This window comes from Bos indicus x Bos taurus, chromosome 19 (assembly GCF_003369695.1).
Source record: "Bos indicus x Bos taurus breed Angus x Brahman F1 hybrid chromosome 19, Bos_hybrid_MaternalHap_v2.0, whole genome shotgun sequence".
Lineage (NCBI taxonomy): Eukaryota > Metazoa > Chordata > Mammalia > Artiodactyla > Bovidae > Bos > Bos indicus x Bos taurus.
In genome coordinates this window covers 36,796,299-36,815,599 of record NC_040094.1, presented here as the reverse complement: position 1 = coordinate 36,815,599, position 19,301 = coordinate 36,796,299, and the positions used below count along the sequence as shown (strand labels likewise).

General features: G+C 39.5%; 1 protein-coding gene and 1 non-coding gene across 11 annotated transcripts in view; both read right to left on the bottom strand.

Annotated features, from left to right (window-relative positions):
- SPAG9 (sperm associated antigen 9) overlaps positions 1 to 19,301 on the bottom strand; it is a 152,078-nt gene that overhangs the window by 56,098 nt on the left and 76,679 nt on the right. For all 10 annotated transcript variants that reach the window (XM_027519126.1, XM_027519123.1, XM_027519124.1 and 7 more), the window contains one exon: positions 383 to 590. In XM_027519126.1, the coding sequence (XP_027374927.1) occupies positions 383 to 590 (208 nt within the window). The remainder of the gene's footprint in view (positions 1 to 382; positions 591 to 19,301) is intronic.
- Positions 16,360 to 16,446, bottom strand: LOC113878680. The gene has a single exon (XR_003507099.1). It is a non-coding gene; the product is annotated as a small nucleolar RNA SNORD86 (small nucleolar RNA).

Sequence of the window (19,301 nt, the reverse complement as noted above, 5' to 3'; positions counted from 1 at the left end):
AACTAAAAAAAAAAACAACTAAAGTTTTCATTTGTGTTACTTTGGACACAATGCACTGTACACCAGGCCAGAACTCAGTATTTTCACTTTATTTAAGGGGTGAAATACAGAGCTTAAGGACAGAGACTATGACCTATGGCAGGGAACAGATAAAGAATGTCCTCCTGCCTTTCAGGCTCTCCAAACCCCAGCCACTCTCTACCCATGCCATTTTTACTCTCCAAAACTTAACTTAATCATCACATTTTTTAAGCTTATTTACAATTGAGTACAATTTTAAGAATCTACAGCAGCAACACCCCCAGAGATGTACCTTCTCACATTTGCATCATTTGGATTTACTGAACACTTTGCCACTATAGAAAAAACTAAGGTTACTTACCCGTTGCTATGTTTCTAGTTTCCTGGACTACGTGTACTTCGATATGCTTGCTTATCTCTGACTTATCGGGTGTATCTGCAACCTCCACAACCCCTCCGTTCTCCTCATGTAAGGGAGTATCGCTAGGTGTTGCTGCCACATCTGAAGCAGCTGTCGACGCTGGAGTGGTGGCTTTAGATCCTCCCTGGCTAACATCGGAAAGTTCATCCTACGAATATAATTAGGGAAAACATTTTGATGAGTAATTTATTTAAATGGCCTTTTAAATAGGTTAAGAAACTTGAGAGAAAATTCTGTTAAAAACTAGTAAGTCACTTATTACCAAAGGTAATCAACAAATAATCTCTGTAGCTTGTTTTCAAGTAGCTGGGTAATAGTTAAGTGATAATATTTTTCCAGACATACATTGAGATTCTTCTAAATAGAAAAAGTACAGATAAAAGAGGGCTGGCAGTATTATCAATAAAAGTACACACTACTGTGGTCATCAGAGGTTATAACGGCAGTTCTAATTGCACAATCATTTGATAATGAAGACTTGTCTCAAACACCTGAAGACGTACTGTGTGGTGGTGGTTACTGTTCAGTAGCTCAGTCATGTCCAGCTCTTTGTGACCCCATGGACTGCCGCACTCCAGTCTTCCCTGTCCTTCACCATCTCCCAGAGTTTGCTCAAATTCATGTCCATTAACTTGGTGACGCTATCTAACCATCTCATCCTCTGTCGCCCTCTTCTCCTCCTGCCCTCAATCTTACCCAGCATCAGGGTCTTATCCAATGAGTCAGCTCTTAGAATGAGGAGGCTAAAGTATTGAAGCTCCAGCTTTAGCATCAGTCCTTCCAATGAATATTCAGGGCTCATTTCCTTCAGATTGCCTGGTTTGATCTCCTTGCAGTCCAAGGGACTCTGAAGAGTCTTCTCTAGCACCACAACTGGAAAGCATCAATTCATATTCATGTTCAGCCTTCTTTATGGTCCAACTTTAAGGTCACATCCGTACATGACTACTAGAAAAACCATAGCTTTGACTATTCAGACCTTTGTTGACAAAGTGATGTCTCTGCTATTCAATACGCTGTCTAGGCTTGTAGAGTAACTGTCTTTTAACTTTATGGCTGCAGTCACTGTCCACACTGATTCTGAAGCCCAAGAAAATAACATCTGTGACTATTTCCACTTCTTCCCCTTCTATTTGCCATAAAGTGATGGGACCAGATGCCATGATCTTAGATTTTTGAATGTTGAGTTTAATCCAGCTTTTTCACTCTCCTCTTTCATCCTCATCAAGAGGCTCTTTAGTTCCTCTTCACTTTCTGTCATTAGAGTGGTATCATCTGCATATCTGAGGTTGTTTATATTTCTTGATTCTAGCTTCTGTTTCCTCCTGCCCAGCATTTCACATGATGTACTCTGCATGTAAGTAAATAAGCAGAATGACAATATTTGAACAGTCAATTGTTGCCAATTTTGAACCAGTCAGTTGTTCCATATCTGGTTCTAACTGTTTCTTCTTGACCCATAGAGTGGTTTCTCAGGAGGCAGGTAATATAGTCTGGTACTCCTATCAGTAGAAGAATTTTCCACAGCTGTGATCCACACAGTCAAAAGCTTTAGCATAGTCAGTGAAGCAGAAGTAGATGTTTTTCTGGAACTCCCTTGCTTTCTCCATGATTCAACAAATATTAGCAATTTGATCTCTGGTACTTCTCCCTCTTGGAAATACAGTTTGTACATTTGGAAGTTCTTGGTTCAAGTACCACTGAAGCCTAGCTTTAAAGATTTTGAGCGTAACTTTGCTAGTATGTGAAATGAGCCCAATTGTGTGGTAGTTATGCAGATAACACCACCCTAAGGGCAGGAAAGAAAGAGCAATTAAAGAGCCTCTTGATGAAGGTGAAAAACCAGAGTGAAAAAGCTGGCTTAAAACCCAACCCAACATTAAAAAAACTAAGCTCATGGCATCCAATGCCATCACTTCATGACAAATAGATGGGGAAAAAAATGGAAACAGTGACAGACTTTATTTTCTTGGGCTCAAAAAATCACTGAGGGACGGAGACTGCAGCCATGAAGTTAAAAGATGCTTGCTCCTTGGAAGAAAAGTTATGACAAACCTAATCAGCATATTAAAACACAGTCATCACTTTGCCAACAAAGGTCTGTATGGTCAAAGCTACGGTTTTTCCAGCAGTCATGTATGGATGTGAAAGTTGAACCATAAAGAAGGGTGATGCCAAAGAACTGACGCTTTCAAACTGCGGTGCTGGAGAAGATTCTTGGGAGTCCCTTGGACTGCAAGGAAATCAAACCAGTCAATCCTAAAGGAAATCAACACTGAATATTCAGTGGAAGGAAAGAGGCAGAAGCTGAAGTGCCAATATTTTGGCCATGTGATGCAAAGAACTGACTCACTGGAAAAGATCCTGATGCTGGGAAAGATTGAGGGCAGGAAGAGAAAGGGGCATCAGAGTATGAGATGGCTGGATGCCATCATTGACTGCACAGACATGAGTATGAGCAAACTCCTAGAGATAGGGGAGGACAAGGAAGCGTGGCATGCTGCAGTCCATGAGGTCCCAAAGCATCAGACGTGACTGAGGACTGAACAATAAACAAATGGAATGAAAAGTCTCTGCCACAGTGTTTGACTGAGGGCACAATATTTTTTTCTCCTATAGAAGAAATTATGAAATTTTATCACTAACAATGCATCCAACTAAAGATAGAAGGAAGAAAGACAATCCTAAATGTTAGCCTGTTGTTAAATATAAAATGTATCACTGATCAACAGTAAGTCCTTAAGACTCCAGGTACAAAATAAGGAAAAATTTTTACTAGGACCTAAATGGAAGCTTAGAGAAGGCAATGGCACCCGACTCTGGTACTCCTGCCTGGAAAATCCCATGGACGGAGAAGCCTGGTAGGCTGCAGTCCATGGGGTGGCTAAGAGTCAGACACGACTGAGCAGCTTCACTTTGACTTTTCACTTTCATGCACTGGAGAAGGAAATGGCAACCCATTCCAGTATTCTTGCCTAGAGAATCCCAGGGATGGGGGAGCCTGATGGGCTGTCGTCTGTGGGGTCGCACAGAGTTGAACACGACTGAAGCGACTTAGCAGCAGCAGAAGCAGCAAATGGAAGCTGGAAGCATTGATATGAATTATTTAATGTGAAGGTGTAGGGGAGTTGCATGCTATTATTTTATATTCAATCTGTGACATCAAGAGACCTCTAATTCCTATTTTATGTTGCTCTATGTCAGGTTGTACTGTTTCAGCTACCAATTTTAACCACAAATGCTGCTTTATTTATCTGAAGACCACCAGCCTAACAATTTGAATCACCTGACGCCATTAAGACGTCCTCTTCAATGACACGTGTAGGTGACGCAAGTGGAGACTCCCTGGGCGGTCAAGTCTCTAACAAATGTACTTGTTTTGTAACGCCACTCAAAGTCTTTCAATCTTTAAGAAACTCTATTACAGGCTTTCAAGTCACTAAACAATGCCCACAAAATGAAGGAATCGGACTTGGGGTTCCAGTGCTGTAACTACAAGTGCTGTGCAAGATAACAAGTCCTGGTGAGATGCGAAGAAATTAGGACCCCTGTGTACTGCTGGTGGGGTGATATGATGGTGCAACTGCTATGGAAAACAGTATAACATTTCCTTATAAAATTAAAAATAGAAACACCATATGATCCAGCACTACCCCTTCTGCTTATAAAACCAAAAGATTTGGAGACAGGGATTCAAAGAGAGATTTACACACTCACATTCACAGCAGAACTATTCATAGTAATCAACAAGTGGAAGCGACCCAAATGTCCAACAAGGGATGAAATGTATAAACAAAATATGGTGTATAAATATATATATATATATGTATGTATATATATGTATACACACAATGGAACATTATTCAGCTTTAAAATGGGAGGAAATCCTGTGATTTCCTTGACACAGTATGGATCAATCTTGAGGATATTATGCTAAGTGAAATAAGCTACTCACAAAAAAACAAATACAACATGATTTCACTTACATGAGGTATCTAAAGTGGTCACATTCACAGAAACACTAAGTAGAGTGGTAGTTGACAGTGCTGAGGGGAGGGACCGAAAGAGGAGTTTAATGAGTATACGGCTTCAGATGTGCAAGATAAAAAAGCTCTAGCAATCTGTTTCACAATAATATGAATATTCTTAACACTACTGAAGTGTATAGTTAAAATGGTTACAATAGTAAACTTTTTTTTTTTAATCACACATACCAAAAAAAGAGAATGAGGGGAAAAAGAGAACAGGTGCCATTAATTTTAGCTTCACTTGAGATACCATGGTGAAAACAATCTGGCCTTTGTGCTATTTTTCTACTGGTTTTAGATATCAGGCTAGAAGTCTATACACCTTTACAAAATACTTTCTACTGTTCCATTCATCAATGTCTCACATACCCAGTACTGTATAGAATATACACATCACATATTATTTGCCATTGCCCCATTGCTAGTTATATTCAGAGAGACTATAAAGTAAGTTCACAACTATAAAAATAAAATAGTCAATTAAGGACAATTTAGAAATGTTCTAATATAGTGTTTTCTTAAGTAGCTTGCCTGATTTCCTCTGAAATAAGCTAAAAAAGAGGGCAAGTAACTCTGCTATATAAACCTGTCTTTAGTGTCAAAGATTTTAAGCCTAATCTAAGCAAAAGACAAACAGATCACAAAATTCTGCGTATACATGTATTTTCTAGAGAGCTTCATAACTTTAATCTGATTCCTAGAGGAATCCATGACCCAAAGAAACACTAAGAACCACTAAGATGAAATAAGTCTAGCTCTATGTTATACTATAGGTTCAAAAAAATTTAGCTTATTAAAACAGAGGCATAGATGACCTACTTCTGAAGATATTTCTGAAAATGATACTGGTTCCACTGTTATGAACCAGGTGATGGCCTTACCCTGGTTAACCCTGATCTAGTGGGTAGGATACAGTCTTATTTTGTCCTTATATCCCCAGTGCCTAGCATATCAAGCCTGACAAGAAGTAGGCTCTCAAATGATGTTTGCTGAATGGTGCCCCGACAGGCACTAAACAAATCTGTTTAACTAGAGAGGCAGCCCATGGTGAAATGACTTACTAGGCTGTCTCCAGGATACTTTCAAGTTGTGTACGTTCTGCCCCGAGGATGGAATTTGTGCAAACATAGAAGTCTTCTTACCCAGAGCTGTATAAAGAGAAATAAGCTGAACTTCCATAGGATTTACTTATTCTATTCTCTCCTTTATAGATTACAGTAAAGCCCTAGCAACCGCTGTAGAAGAAATAATTTTCTTTCATTTCAGTGGGCTTCCCTGGTGGCTTAGCTGGTAAAAAAAAATCCGCCTGCAATGTGGGAGACCTGGGTTTGATCCCTGGGTTGGGAAGATCCCCTGGAAAAGGGAAAGGCTACCCAGTCCAGTATTCTGACCTGAAGAATTCCATAGACTGTGTAGTCCACAGGGTCACAAAGAATCAGACATGACTGAGAGACTTTCACTCACTCAGTGAATAACATCAGTAGTCTTTCAAACTGAGCATCTGATATCTAGAGAGCGGCAGTTGAGGAAGTAACCAAAAGTTAATCACTTTCATCTACTTTTTGCAAAATGTTTTGAAAGCCCATTCTCACCTCCTGTTCTATAGCCTTCAGAGGTTCAGGGCTAGTTCTGACCTGGGAATAGGGAAATATTATAAAAGAGAAAAAAATTCATATATTTACTAGGTGTCAGCATATGTCTAAGTATCTTTGGCTTGTGCTACCTCTCAGGATAACAAGGTCCATCTCTATTTTCTACTTTGTTCAAACCAGGGTTTGGGGGTTTTGTTTTGACTTAAAATCACCTCCTTTAAGTCTCTATTTTAAGCCATATCATGACTTAAAAGCCACCACTTGGGTCCTATCTTACCCTATACTTTGTCAATAAGCAGTTTATCACTTAACCGTTTTTTCTATTCATAAAGGCTTCCCTGGTGCCTCAGTGGTAAAGAATCCGCCTGCCAATGCAGGAGAGACTGATCGGGAAGATCCCACATGCCACAGAACAACTAAGCCCAAGCCACAACTATTGAACCTGTGCTCTAGGGTCCATGCTCTGCAACAAAAGAAGCCATCACAACGAGAAGCCCACACAACGTAACTAGCCCCTGCTTGCTGCAACTAAAGAAAAGCCCAAACAGCAACAAAGACCCAAATGAACTGAAGCAAAAGTCACTCAGTTGTGTTGGACTTTTGTGACCCCATGGACTACACAGTCCATGGAATTCTTCTGGCCATAATAGTAGAGTGGGAATAAGTTTCCTTCTCCACGGGATCTTCCCAACTCAGGGATAGAACCCAGGTCTCCTGCACTGCAGGCGGATTCTTTACCATCTGAGCCACCAGGGAAGCCCAAGAATACTGGAGTGGGTAGCCTATCCCTTCTCCAGCGGATCGTCCCAACCCAGGAATCGAACCAGGGTCTCCTGCACTTCAGGTGGATTCTTTACCAGCTGAGCTACCAGGGAATCCCCTCAAAAGAGAAATCTTCCTGAAATGTATCCTAATCATCTTGAGTAATTAACATAGTAAATATTCCAATTTAGTATACTTGGCGGAGAAGGCAATGGCACCCCACTCCAGTACTCTTGCCTGGAAAATCCCATGGATGGAGGAGCCAGGCAGGCTGCAGTCCATGGGGTCGTGAAGAGTTGGACATGACTGAATGACTTCACTTTCACTTTCATGCATTGGAGAAGGAAATGGCAACCCATTCCAGTGTTCTTGCCTAGAGAATCCCAGGGACGGCAGAGCCTGGTGGGCTGCCATCTATGGGGTTGCACAGAGTTGGACACGACTGAAGCAACTTAGCAGCAGCAGCGGCAGCAGCAGCATACTTGGAAATGCTAAACACACTCTTTTTCCCCCTGCCTCACCCCCTATCATTTCTGAAACTGATAGAGAACACTAATAATTAAAGGGTGACCAAGATTCAAATCCTTTCTCAAAAAACATTTATTTACTTATATTCTCTACTTGTACATTTGCCCTCTTTGAGACAACAGTGTTTCTCTTAAACAGAAAACAACTTCAAGTTTTAAATATTCTTAGTCTGGAAATCCATCAGTCTTTTTGAAAGTCTAAAATATAGCTGTGCTGCACTCTCTTAGTTCCGACCCAAAAAAGTACAGATGAACAAGAAAAGATTCATTTTTTTCTAAATGAAACATAACTGACTTACATTATATTAGTTTCATGTGTATAATACAGTGGTTTGGTATTTTTAGACATTAGAAAATGACCACCAAGTCTAAGTAACAACTGTTGTCATACAAAGTTATTGCAATATTATTGACTGTATTCCCCATGCTGTACATTATATCTCTTTGAATTCTTTATTCTATGAATGTAGCTTTGTACCTCCCTCACCTATTTCACTCATCTCCTCACACCCTACTCCCTTCCGGAAACTTCAATTTGTCCTCTGTACCTATGAGTCCGCTTCTGTTTTATGTTTGTTCATTTTGCTTTGTGTTTTTAGGTTCCACATATGAGAGAAATCACATGGTATTTGTCTTTCACTGACTGATTTTTTTCACTTGGCGTATACCCTCTAGGTCCAACCATGTTATCAAAACTGGCAAGATTTTTTTATAAGGTTGGATGATATTCCATTTAATATACCACCACATGATTCACTTTGTACAAACCAGACTGCATCTCCTTTAATAACTGTTTACACGAGCTTTGATTTTGGATTCTCATCTTTAACTCTTCTCAACTAACATTTCATCAAAAGCTAGGTAAATAACTCTAAATAAAAACGAAAAGATTGTGAATATGTACTTCAAAATGGAAAACAAAAAGCTGCAGGAAATACTTAAAAGAGCATAAACTCATTTATCTTACAAAGACATATATGAGTATGTATTATCTATGTGCAATATAGACTTCCCTGATAGAATCCACCTGCCATGCAGGAGACCCCAGTTCGATTCCTGGGTTGGGAAGATCCCCTGGAGAAGGGATAGGCTCCTCACGCCGATATTCTTGGGCTTCCCTGTGGCTCAGCTGGTAAAGAATCTGATCGCAATGTGGGAGACCTGGGTTCAATCCCTGGGTTGGCAATGTGGGAGACCTGGGTTTGATCCCTGGGTTGGGAAAGGCTGGAGAAGGGAAAGGCTACCCACTCCAGTATAATCCCTGGAGAAGGGAAAGGCTACCCACTCCAGTATAATCCATGGGGTCACAAAGAGTCGGACATGACTGAGCAACTTTTACTTTCACTTTTCATGTGCAGATGTGAAGAAAGGAGCATGAAGAATATACCAACTGAGGATACACCAATAACTGAGGGGAAGGAATGGAATTTACATTTTTTACTCTAGATTCAATATATTTGATTGTGAAACCTTATTAATATAACCTTTTAAAAGAATTATTAAGCCTGCTTTATAAAATATGTGATCTCAGATCAACTTTACATTTCTAGCATCTGGCATTGTTTGTGACCCAGTAGGTATCAAAGTTTTTTAATGTAAAAAGCAAAGTAATTTTTCTTCAACAGAAAATACTTAAAGCTATTTTCCTAAGAGTTTGTTTAAACATTAAACATCAATAGTAATAAATATGCATGTGCCAATTACTACAAAAGAAGTCACATTAGAAATATAAGGTTTAAATACCATAATTTTTAACAGTGTTATTTTTAACCAACCAAGTTTTACCAGTTTCCATTCTCAACATACACAAGCAAGCATCTGGGTCAACACACAACATAATAAATATGCCAAAAAGAGGGGGGGAGAAAATCTTATTTATTAACATTAACACCCAGTAAAAAAGAACTAATCTACTGCATCTTTTCTACGCAAGAGTTTAAAAGGGCCTTCCCTTTTAAGTATGAATCTTATAATGTTGTCAGTTATACCTCAATAAAAATGAATGAATGAATGAATGGGAAAGTACCAAAATATTAAGAAGAGTAAATCTTAACTCAGTTTTCCCTTTAAACCCCCATTGTCAGCTGTGGATAATTCCTGAAGTTATCAAATAAGGATATACCTGAGTGGGAAAGTTGGTAAATAACAACTGAAGTTAAGGACTTTCCTGGTGGTGCAGTAGTTAAGAATCTGCCTGCCACTGCCGGGGCCATGGGTTTGATCCCTACTCTGGGACGATTCCACATGCCATGGGGAAACTAAGTCCATGTACCACAACTACTGAGCCCACACTCTAGAGCCCGTGTTGCAACTATGGAGCCTCCATGCTCTACAGCCGCTGATCCGCCACTAGAGAAGCCACGGCAACGAGAAGCCTGTGCGCTACCACGCTCGCCACAGCTACAGAAAGCCGGGGCAGCAACAAAGACCGGTGCAGCTAAAGTAATACATTTGTATTATTATTTAATATTATTCAATTATTGCTGGATGTATTTTGAGATTTATAAATAAGTCTCAATTATTAAATAAGTCTTAATTTGAGAATTATTAAATAACAATTATTTAATATTAATATTAAATAATATTCCTTATGCTCTGTCCCAAGGAAACCAAAAAAAATTACAACATATAATCCATTTTTTTTTGCATCCCAGCATATATTTTGAAAACTTTTACACTGATACCAAAGACAGGCAAAGACACTACAAGAAAATTACAAATATCCTTTACAACTACTGACATAGAAGTACTGAACAAAACACAAGCAAACCAAAGCAGTACATTAAAAGGTTTATACACTATGATCAAATGGGATTTATTCCTGCAATTTTAGAATGGGTCAACAGACAAAAATTAATCCATGTGATATGTCACCTTAATAGAATGAAGGAAAAAACCCCCAAATCATCTCAATTGATGCAATAACAGAATGACAAAATTCCACATCTTTTCACAATAAAAACACTTAGTGAACGAGAAACAGAAAGAAACTCACTATGATGAAAGCCATATATGAAAACCATGGCTAAAAACATACTCAGTGGTAAAAGACTAAGTTTCCCCTTAGAATTAGGGACAATGTCCACTTTTGCCACTTCAGTAAATATTATATTAGAGGTTGTAGGCAGAGCAAACAGACAGGCGTTCAAATTAGAAAAGAAGAAGTAAAATTATCTCTATTCACTGACAACACGATCTTATATCGAGAAAACCCTAAAGATTACACACACAAAGTTAAAGCTAATAAATGAATTCAGCAAAGTTCCAAGATACAAAATCAACACACAAAAATCAGTTGCAACAAACAATCCAAGAAGATAATTAAGAAAACAACTTCATTTACAATAGCATAAAAAGAATAAAATACTTAGGAATAAATGTAACCTCTAATCAAAGTCTCAATGGTGATGAAGCTTTGAAACGAGAGAGGCGGTGGTTATACAACATTGCGAATGCACTAAACGCCACCTGACTGTATACTTTAAAATGGTTCATCATGTTTTGTCCAGGCAATACCCAGCTTGCTTGCTTTCTCTTTCCTCCCAACATTTTACTTTTAGAATTTTTCAGTGAACACCCACATACTCATCACCTCGTTTCTACCCATTAGCATTTTACTATTCTACTCTTTACTATTCTTTATCACATAACTACCCATCTTTCTACCAGTCCAAGATGCATTTCAAAGACATTGTCATCACCAATGCACTTCAGCCCTAAACATTTCAGCACACATGTCATCAACTAGAGCTCAGTATCTGTTTTACATATTTTTGAGTTAAACTTACATAAAATGCACAAATTGTATTTTGCTGAGTGTTGACAAACGCATCCATCTGTCTAACCCAACCCCCTATCAAGATACAGTACATTACCATCATCCTAGATATTTCCCTCAGGCCCTTTCTTAGTCAATCCCACTCACATCCCACCAGAGACAACTACTGTTCTAATTTTGTCCCGACCATACATTCATTTTCCATTATATAAAACTTCATATAGTTGGTACCCCAGAGCATGTATTCTTTTATCTAAGACTTCCATCATTCAGCATGATGTCTTTGAGAACTGCTTCTCTTTTAGACCTCCAATTTTGTAATTCAGAGCTAGGAGGATGCTCCCAGATCAATTAAAAAAGCAGAAATTGAGCAATTCACAAGACATATAAAGTGAAAGGGAGAAAAAAAGTAAAGTGAAGTCTGATTCATACAGTACTTGTAGGGAAAAAAATAGATGTAAGCTTTCATATGCTTAAAATAACTCAGGAAGGACACAAGAAACTGATTACAGAAGTTGCCTTGAGGGAGGGGAAAGACACTAAAGGAGAGATTTTTTTGGTAAAAAACTGAAGCATAATACACGTACAAGTAAGTTCACATACCACAAGTGTACAGCTCAATTTTCACAAAGAGAATACATCTGAGTAAGCTGCACTTAGAACAGGAGTCAGAATCTTGTCAGCACCCTAAAAGCAAAAAAGATAACCCTCCATCACAGTTCTTCTGGGGGGCTCTGCTGGGTCTTCAGTGCGGTGCGGGCTGTCTCCAGTTGCGGCGTGTGGGGCCACTCTCTAGGTGCCGTGCGCACCTCTCGCTGCAGTGGCCTCCCTGGTTGTGGGGCACAGGCTTCAGGGCACACGGGCTTCAGTAGTGGCAGCTCCCGGGCTCTAGAGCACAAGCCCAGTGGTTGTGGGCTTAGTTGCTCCAAAGCATGTGGGATCTTCCCGGCCCAGGGATCGAACCTGTGTCTCTTGCATTGGAAGGCAGATCCTTTACCACTGAGCCACCAGGAAGCCTGCTTCTGTTGTTTATACTCTGGTTTTTGGCCATGAGGCATGTGGGATCTTCTGACATTTTAACTGTGGCTTGGTGTGAGTCTCTTTGGGACATCTTGTTTGGGACTCACTGCTTTCTGGACTTGGCTGTCTGGTTTCTTTGCCAGATTAAGAGACTTATTAAATAAGTTTTAATAAGCAATAATTTAATAACTTATTAAATAAGCCTCAATTATTAATAAATAAGTCTTAATTTGAGTATTATTTACTATTAATAATCTCAAGCAAAACATAAAATATTATAACAAATAATCCATTTTTCTTAAAACTCTATTTTTATTTTACTCTACTGTAAATACGAATATAAAAATCCAAAGGAAATAATGTATAATATAAACCAATGGAAAAACCCAACATAAGGATCAAAGGAAGAAAGGGCCTAGAAGCAATCACATTCCAATCCATAAGCACATTTAGTGCCTAGATGTTGGTTCCTAAATATTTTCTCCAATAAACAGAACTAGGGTTTCTTTGAGAAGCAGTCAATTGCACAGCAGGTACAGGGAAAATACAAGAGCCTGGAGCATCTGGTGGTGTCAGGAAGGAAGGACTCAGAAGAGTGTGGGCATAAAGGGTATTAGGATGACTCCTGAAAGAGCTCCTGATGTCCTACGCTGAAACCATTTGAGCAACAAAATAAATATAGTAAGTACCCTACACACAAAACTGCAAGTTTCAAACTTGCAAAAATGAGAATGTGCATTCCATCAATGTCAGGTATGAGTGAAACTGGGAGTCTCCTACTGCTGACGATCTTTCAGCTCCACCATCTCCAATCTTCTCTCCCTCCTCTAGTCAGCAACCCTTCTTGCCTGTTGTACTACTATGCTTTTAAAGGTACTATACTGTAAGATTAAAAAGTTTTCCTTATTTTCTGTGTTTGTTTTTATTTGTGTGAAAAGTATTTATAAACCTGTTACAGCACAGTACCATTTGACTGGTTATGTTAGTTGGATAACTAGGCTAACTTTGTCAGACTTACAAATTGGATTTAAGAACGTGCTTTGAAAATGGAACTTGTTCATATGTATGGGACTTACTATAACAGTGTTGGATAACTTATAGAATAAAACAATATCTATTAGTTCAAACAAGGAAAGAAAGAAGGGAGGGAATGAGTAGCTCTCCCTTCCCAAAAGAATTCCAGTTAATAAATGCAGAATGAAGAAAATAGAAAATAAGCATGAGAACACCACAGTAATGATTATTGTAGCTAAGATTCACTGATGAGTACTAAAATCAGTAAATGAAAGTTTGAGAAACAGGATATCAGCACAGTCTCAAAATATATCCACCAAGATATTTATTAATCAAATTATAAAGAGAAAAACAATAACTTTATAGTGGAGAAATCCAACATACACTAGATGAACCAAGCAATCAAGGTTAACATCACCATTACAGCATGCTGCTTCTGTAGCAACCTTATTAAAAATAGATAGCCTCAATCTAACCATGAGAAACCATCAGAGAAGCCCAAATTTAGAGACAGTCTACAAAATAACCAACCAGTATTCTTTCAGCCTGAAGGTCATGAAAGACAAGCAAAGACTGAGAAGCTCACATATTAGAAGGGACTGAGGCAACATAACTTAATGCAATGTGGGATCCTGGACTGGATCCTGGAACCAAAAAAGAACACTGGTGGGAAAATTGGCAAAATCTGAATAAAAGTCTGTAGTTCAGCTAATAGTATTGTACCAATGTTAATTTTTTAGTTTTAATCATCTTATCGTGGTTAGTTAATATTGGTGGATGGCAGGTGATGGGTATCGTTCCCTCTGTACTGTTTTTGCAACTTTTCTCTAAGTCTAAAATGTCTAAAAACGAAATGTTAAAAAAACAAAAAACAACCAAGAGCATTAACTGTTTTGAAATGTAAAATCATACATGCATTTTATGACAGGATTTTTAATCACAGAAGACACAAGAGTAAGGTTTAACTACTACAAAGATTCAAGCTTGGGAAAACTCAAGAAATAGGAACGACTAAACATAAATGGAGGAGGATGGAAAATTCTTCTAAACAAGAATGCTGGCTTTGTTCAGGCATTTTTCGTTTTGCATGCTAAGCACATCCTCTGAAGAATGCAGCACGCATTGACCGCTGGCTTTATACACCAAACCCTGCTAACAAGACCTTCTCACAGAAGCTCCACTCAAGTAGTTCAAGTCATGCAGTTTTAAAAGAACTCTAAAACTTTCGTAAGTAGGTACCAACCCAATTGCTTTTAGCTAAAATTGTTTTTTCTCTGTTTTAAAAGTCACATTCCATGAATAACCAACAACCTAGGAGACTCTTAAAATGAAAACTAATAACCTTTTTGGATACATATACAGATTTGCATGTCCGCATGTCTTAGGCATGTGCAGGTGCATATCCATGCACAGCTGCATATACACATACATATGCGTACATGTGAAACTAGATGGGATCTATGAAATCACTGCCAAAGTGATACCAACCAAGGTCTAAAAACTGTGACAATTTTATGTATAGCGTATTTTCAATATTTAAAACATTCTGTTCTCTTTCTATATATGGGCACAAGGGAGAGATATCTGAACTCTAAACTTGTAAAGCAATGAAGAACTTACACAACACAGCTGGTGAGAACACAAACGGCTACCATCCCTTGGCAGGCAATTTGGTGATATCTAGCAAAATCTGAAATACGGGCTTTGATTCAGCAATCCCACTTATGGGAACTATAAATACCAGCACAAAATTATGTACAAGGTTTATCCAACTCAGCATTGCTTGTAATGGCAAGAGATTAGGACAAAGTGAGGTGTCCTATCAGTAAAGTAGATTTTAATGGCAGTTGGTATATGTGGTCCCTTCCCCCTGGCCCTTCCTCTGCAATTCTGATGTATTATTCATCTTCCTTCATTCCCTTGTTTTCAATTTCTTTTTACATTGGACTCTTCTTCTAAGCACACAAACAACCCAGTCTGTCCCATTTTTGTTGTTGTTGGCTTGTTTTTAATTTTATAGGGCTCTAGAGGATGCACAGGGAAATACCTCTGCAAGTTATGCCTCACTAGGAAAATGTCCATTCTAACTTTTCTGGGATAGTTTTTGGAGCTTTTCCTTTTTCTTGGAGCCACCATTCTTGCTTCCCTGATAGCTCAGTTTGTAAAGGGGCTTCCCTGATAGCTCAGTTGGTAAAGAATCCACCTGCAAGGCAGGAGACCCTGGTTCAATTCCTGGGTCGGGAAGATCTGCTGGAGAAGGGATAGGCCACCCACTCCAGTATTCTTGGGCTTCCCTTGTGGCTCAGCCGGTAAAGTATCTGCCTGCAATCCAGGAGACCTGGGTTCAGTCCCAGGGTTGGGAAGATCCCCTAGAGAAGGGAAAGGCTATCCACTCCAGTATTCTGGCCTGCAGAATTCGATGGACTGTATAGTCCATGGGGTCGCAAAGACTCGGACACAGGACTGAGTGACTTTCACTTTCTGTTATTGCTAGCAGAAGCCTCTTAAAGTCTACTGCTGAGTGGGTCCGCCTTGGAAGAGAATTTCCTCTTTTTTGGGGGGGACCCTCGTTTCCTGACTCTTCAGGGTCATTAACTGATTCCTCTTTGGGAAAACTTGGAAAGACTTCTATAGCCAGCTGTCTCTTCAATATTGTTACTAACTAGCTCCTCCTTGGAAAAAGATTTCTTTTTCTTGGGTTTGGAGGTAATAAGATGAGTCTTCCATTCCATTCTCCCAGGGAGCCTTCTCAGACTTTTGCTTTTTCTTCTTTTGGAGTCTTTTACTTGTCTCCTCATTCCTCCGGGGCACTACTGTTTTCTGAAGATGCCAGGGCAATCACAGCCAGCCTTTTCTTTTCCTTATTCAAGTGTTTCTTCTGTTTCTCCAGCTTCCTAGTAATCTCAGCAGCTACTTTATCTGCCTGAATCATTGCCTCCTTCATGACATGCAGATTTCTTTTGTGGAACCTCTCCAATCTAATACACAGAAGGACAGTCCCTCCTCAACTTGTTCTCGAAGCTTTTCCCCAAATACACTGGTGGGTACCTCAGAGAAGCAATCAAATTGTGAGGCAATACTGCCTTTATTTTGCCAGGTATTAGGAGAGGTGGCCTCTGTTCTTGGCAGCTGCTTGGTCAATGACGGTAGAGTAGAAAATGAGTCTGGAAATCTGATCCCTTTGCTGGACCCAGGAAATCACTCAGACACTAGGACTGGCCATCAACCCTACAGCAAGAGGCCTGTTTAAGTGAGAGAGCCCTGATCAGCCATCACCATGAATGTCCCATTCTAAGAGTACTTTTCCCTCTACCCTGGCAACTCAAGATATCCTTTTACTTTCCTCCAACCACAGCTACTTACTTCTTGAGTAACCTACATCCTATTTCCTTTTTTCATGAATATAATTCAGTTGGAGGAACAACCTTACCTTAACATTTTTGACCATTTCCAGCCTTAGCTTTTTAATTTTTGTTTATTTACTTATTATTTTTGGGCTTTGCTGAGTCTTGAGCTATCCGGGCTTTTCTCCTGCTGCAGCAAGCAAGGGCTCCCCTCTAGTTTCAGTGTGCAGGATTCTCACTGTGGTGGCATCTCTTGTGGTAGAGCACGGACTCTAGGGGGCAAGGGCATCAGCAGCTGTGGCATGTGGGCTCAGCAGTTATGGTTCCTGGGCTCTCAGCAGTTGTGGCATATAGGCTTAGATGCTCTGCAGCATGTGGGGTCTCCCCAGATCAGGGATCAGACCCGTGACACCTGCATTGGCAGGCAGATTCTTTACCACGGAACCACTAGGGAAGTCCCAGTTAGGAACATTTTAAAGAAATGTTTGGTTAAGTCATTTTAAAAATCAATTTTTAAAACAGTATTATACTACTTCAGATAAACTATCATACCTAGTATATCTGCTCCCCCATTCACATCTCCAATTAGGCCTGAACCACTGAGCCACCAGGGAAGCCCCCAGCCTTAGCATTTTTATAATACATTTTCAACAGAAAATGCCATTTAATGTAAGAAGTTCCTTTTTACCAATTTCACCAGAAGCCCCCCAGTCAAAAATTTCTGTTAGTGATACAGTATAATACTCTTCTGCTTTCAGCTTTAAACTGATCTCTAAACCAGATTTGAGGACCATCAAAAAGGTGTCAGGTGAAGCTTCAATGTAAGCTGTGGCATTTAGATTGGCCTTGACAGAGTACTTCTACTGGTGGTTAACCTAAGCAGGACACAAATGCGTATGTGGGAAAACTATAAAGAAAAGCACCTGGATGCAAACGTGTGGAGTTCGAGAAAGGTCAGAGATTAAAATTTCTGAAAGCTGATGGGTGGATGGTACTTACAGACATGAAACTTGAGTTACCTAGATTAAGTAGAGCAGAGGGCTGAGTTTTAAGCCCTAGAGAACTCCAACATTTAGAAGTCCAAAATCAGCAAAGGAAAAGGACCTGTGAAGAATACCAGAGACTGGGGGGTTGGGGGGCGTGGGGAGAAGTATCCTGGGAGCAAAGTGAAAAAAAGCATTTCAAGAAGCAGAGAGTATTCAAATGTATCAAATGCTGCTACAATGTAGCAAGGGAATGGGAATTTTTCATGTTTAGAAAGATGGATATTTTGGATAACTGTAAAAAAAGGCACACTGTTGTAGTAAGTAGAATTAAAGTCTCAGAGGAATAGGATGAACAGAAAAAAAAAAAAAACACATTCTTCAACCATGCTAAAGTCTGTCCCCACCTTGAGGTCTTTACAGATGCTATTTGACCATCCTGAAACACATATTCCTCTGGACCTTTCCATGCCTGTACATCTTCTTTTCAGGGCACAAGTCACCACTTCCAAGAGAAATTCCTTAGCTACCCCTTCTTACTACTATTCTCTAGACCCTTACTTTGTTTTATAAAAACAGTACATAACACTACTTGAAACTCCACGCTTCCATTTATTTATCTGTTGATTTTCCCAACAAAAATACAACAAATAAGGAATAAATATGTACAAATACTTCTTTTTAAGTTTTTTTAAGAACAACATGTATATTTTCTAGGTGCACCAGTCTTGGCAGATATTCCATTACAGTTATCCCTTGTTATCTGCAGGGGATTGTTCCAGAACTCCCTGTGTTTACCAAAATCTACAGATGCTCAAGTTCCTTACATTAAATGGTATAGTATACCTGAAGATATAACCTTGTTGACTACAACTCTCTCACAGGGAGAAATCTGCAATAAAGCAACAAAAAAGGTCCATAAATTTATAATCATGGCCAAATCTCCTTTACTGCCATTCTTCTGCCATAGTTTCCCTGGTTTTCTCACACAACATTTTCACCTTAACCTTACTTCACACAAAAAAAGTGCCAGTAAAATTAATATTACAAGCATACTCTTAATAGAGCTAGATCATCCTCAAAGTTCTTAGAAAAATGAAAGTTGAAAAACACATTACAATAGAGATGGTCTAGTCCCACTTCTGTCAGACATGGAAACCAAGACTAGTGTGTTTGTTTAATGCAATCTACATGTGAACTCTAAACCCAACTCCCAGGCTTTTGCAAAGTTAGAAAAAGACATCTGATTAATAACAAAGACTTAAGTAAATAGTAAAATATGTCCTGATTATGAGACATATCTCACAAACTTATCCCTTTTGGGGTGGGGGGAGATGCTGCATTGGGTCTGCTGCTACACGTGGGCTTTCTCTAGTGCAGCAAGCAGGGGCTACTCTCTAATTGCAGTGTGAAGGTTTCTCATGGTGATGGCTTCTCTTGTTGCAGAGCATGGACTCTAGGGCGCACAGGCTTCAGGAGTTATGGCGCATGACCTCCAGCAGTTGTGGTACACAGGCTTAGCTGCCCCACAGCATGTGGAATCTTCCCAAACCAGGAGTCTAATCCACTTCCCCTGCATTGGCTGGTGGATTCTTAACCACTGGACCACCAGGGGAAGTCCTGTTAAGCCTTTATCTCATTTACTGGCTCCATGTCCACAGTAGAAACAGACTGGATTTCATTTTAAAAACCTCTCTTGGGAATACATACCTTAGTATCCCTAGGGAGGACCCAACTCCCCTGTTCAAATCCATCTGTTAATCACTTTATAACTAGTCAGAGAATGGAAAAAACGTGAAGTTAGGCCTACT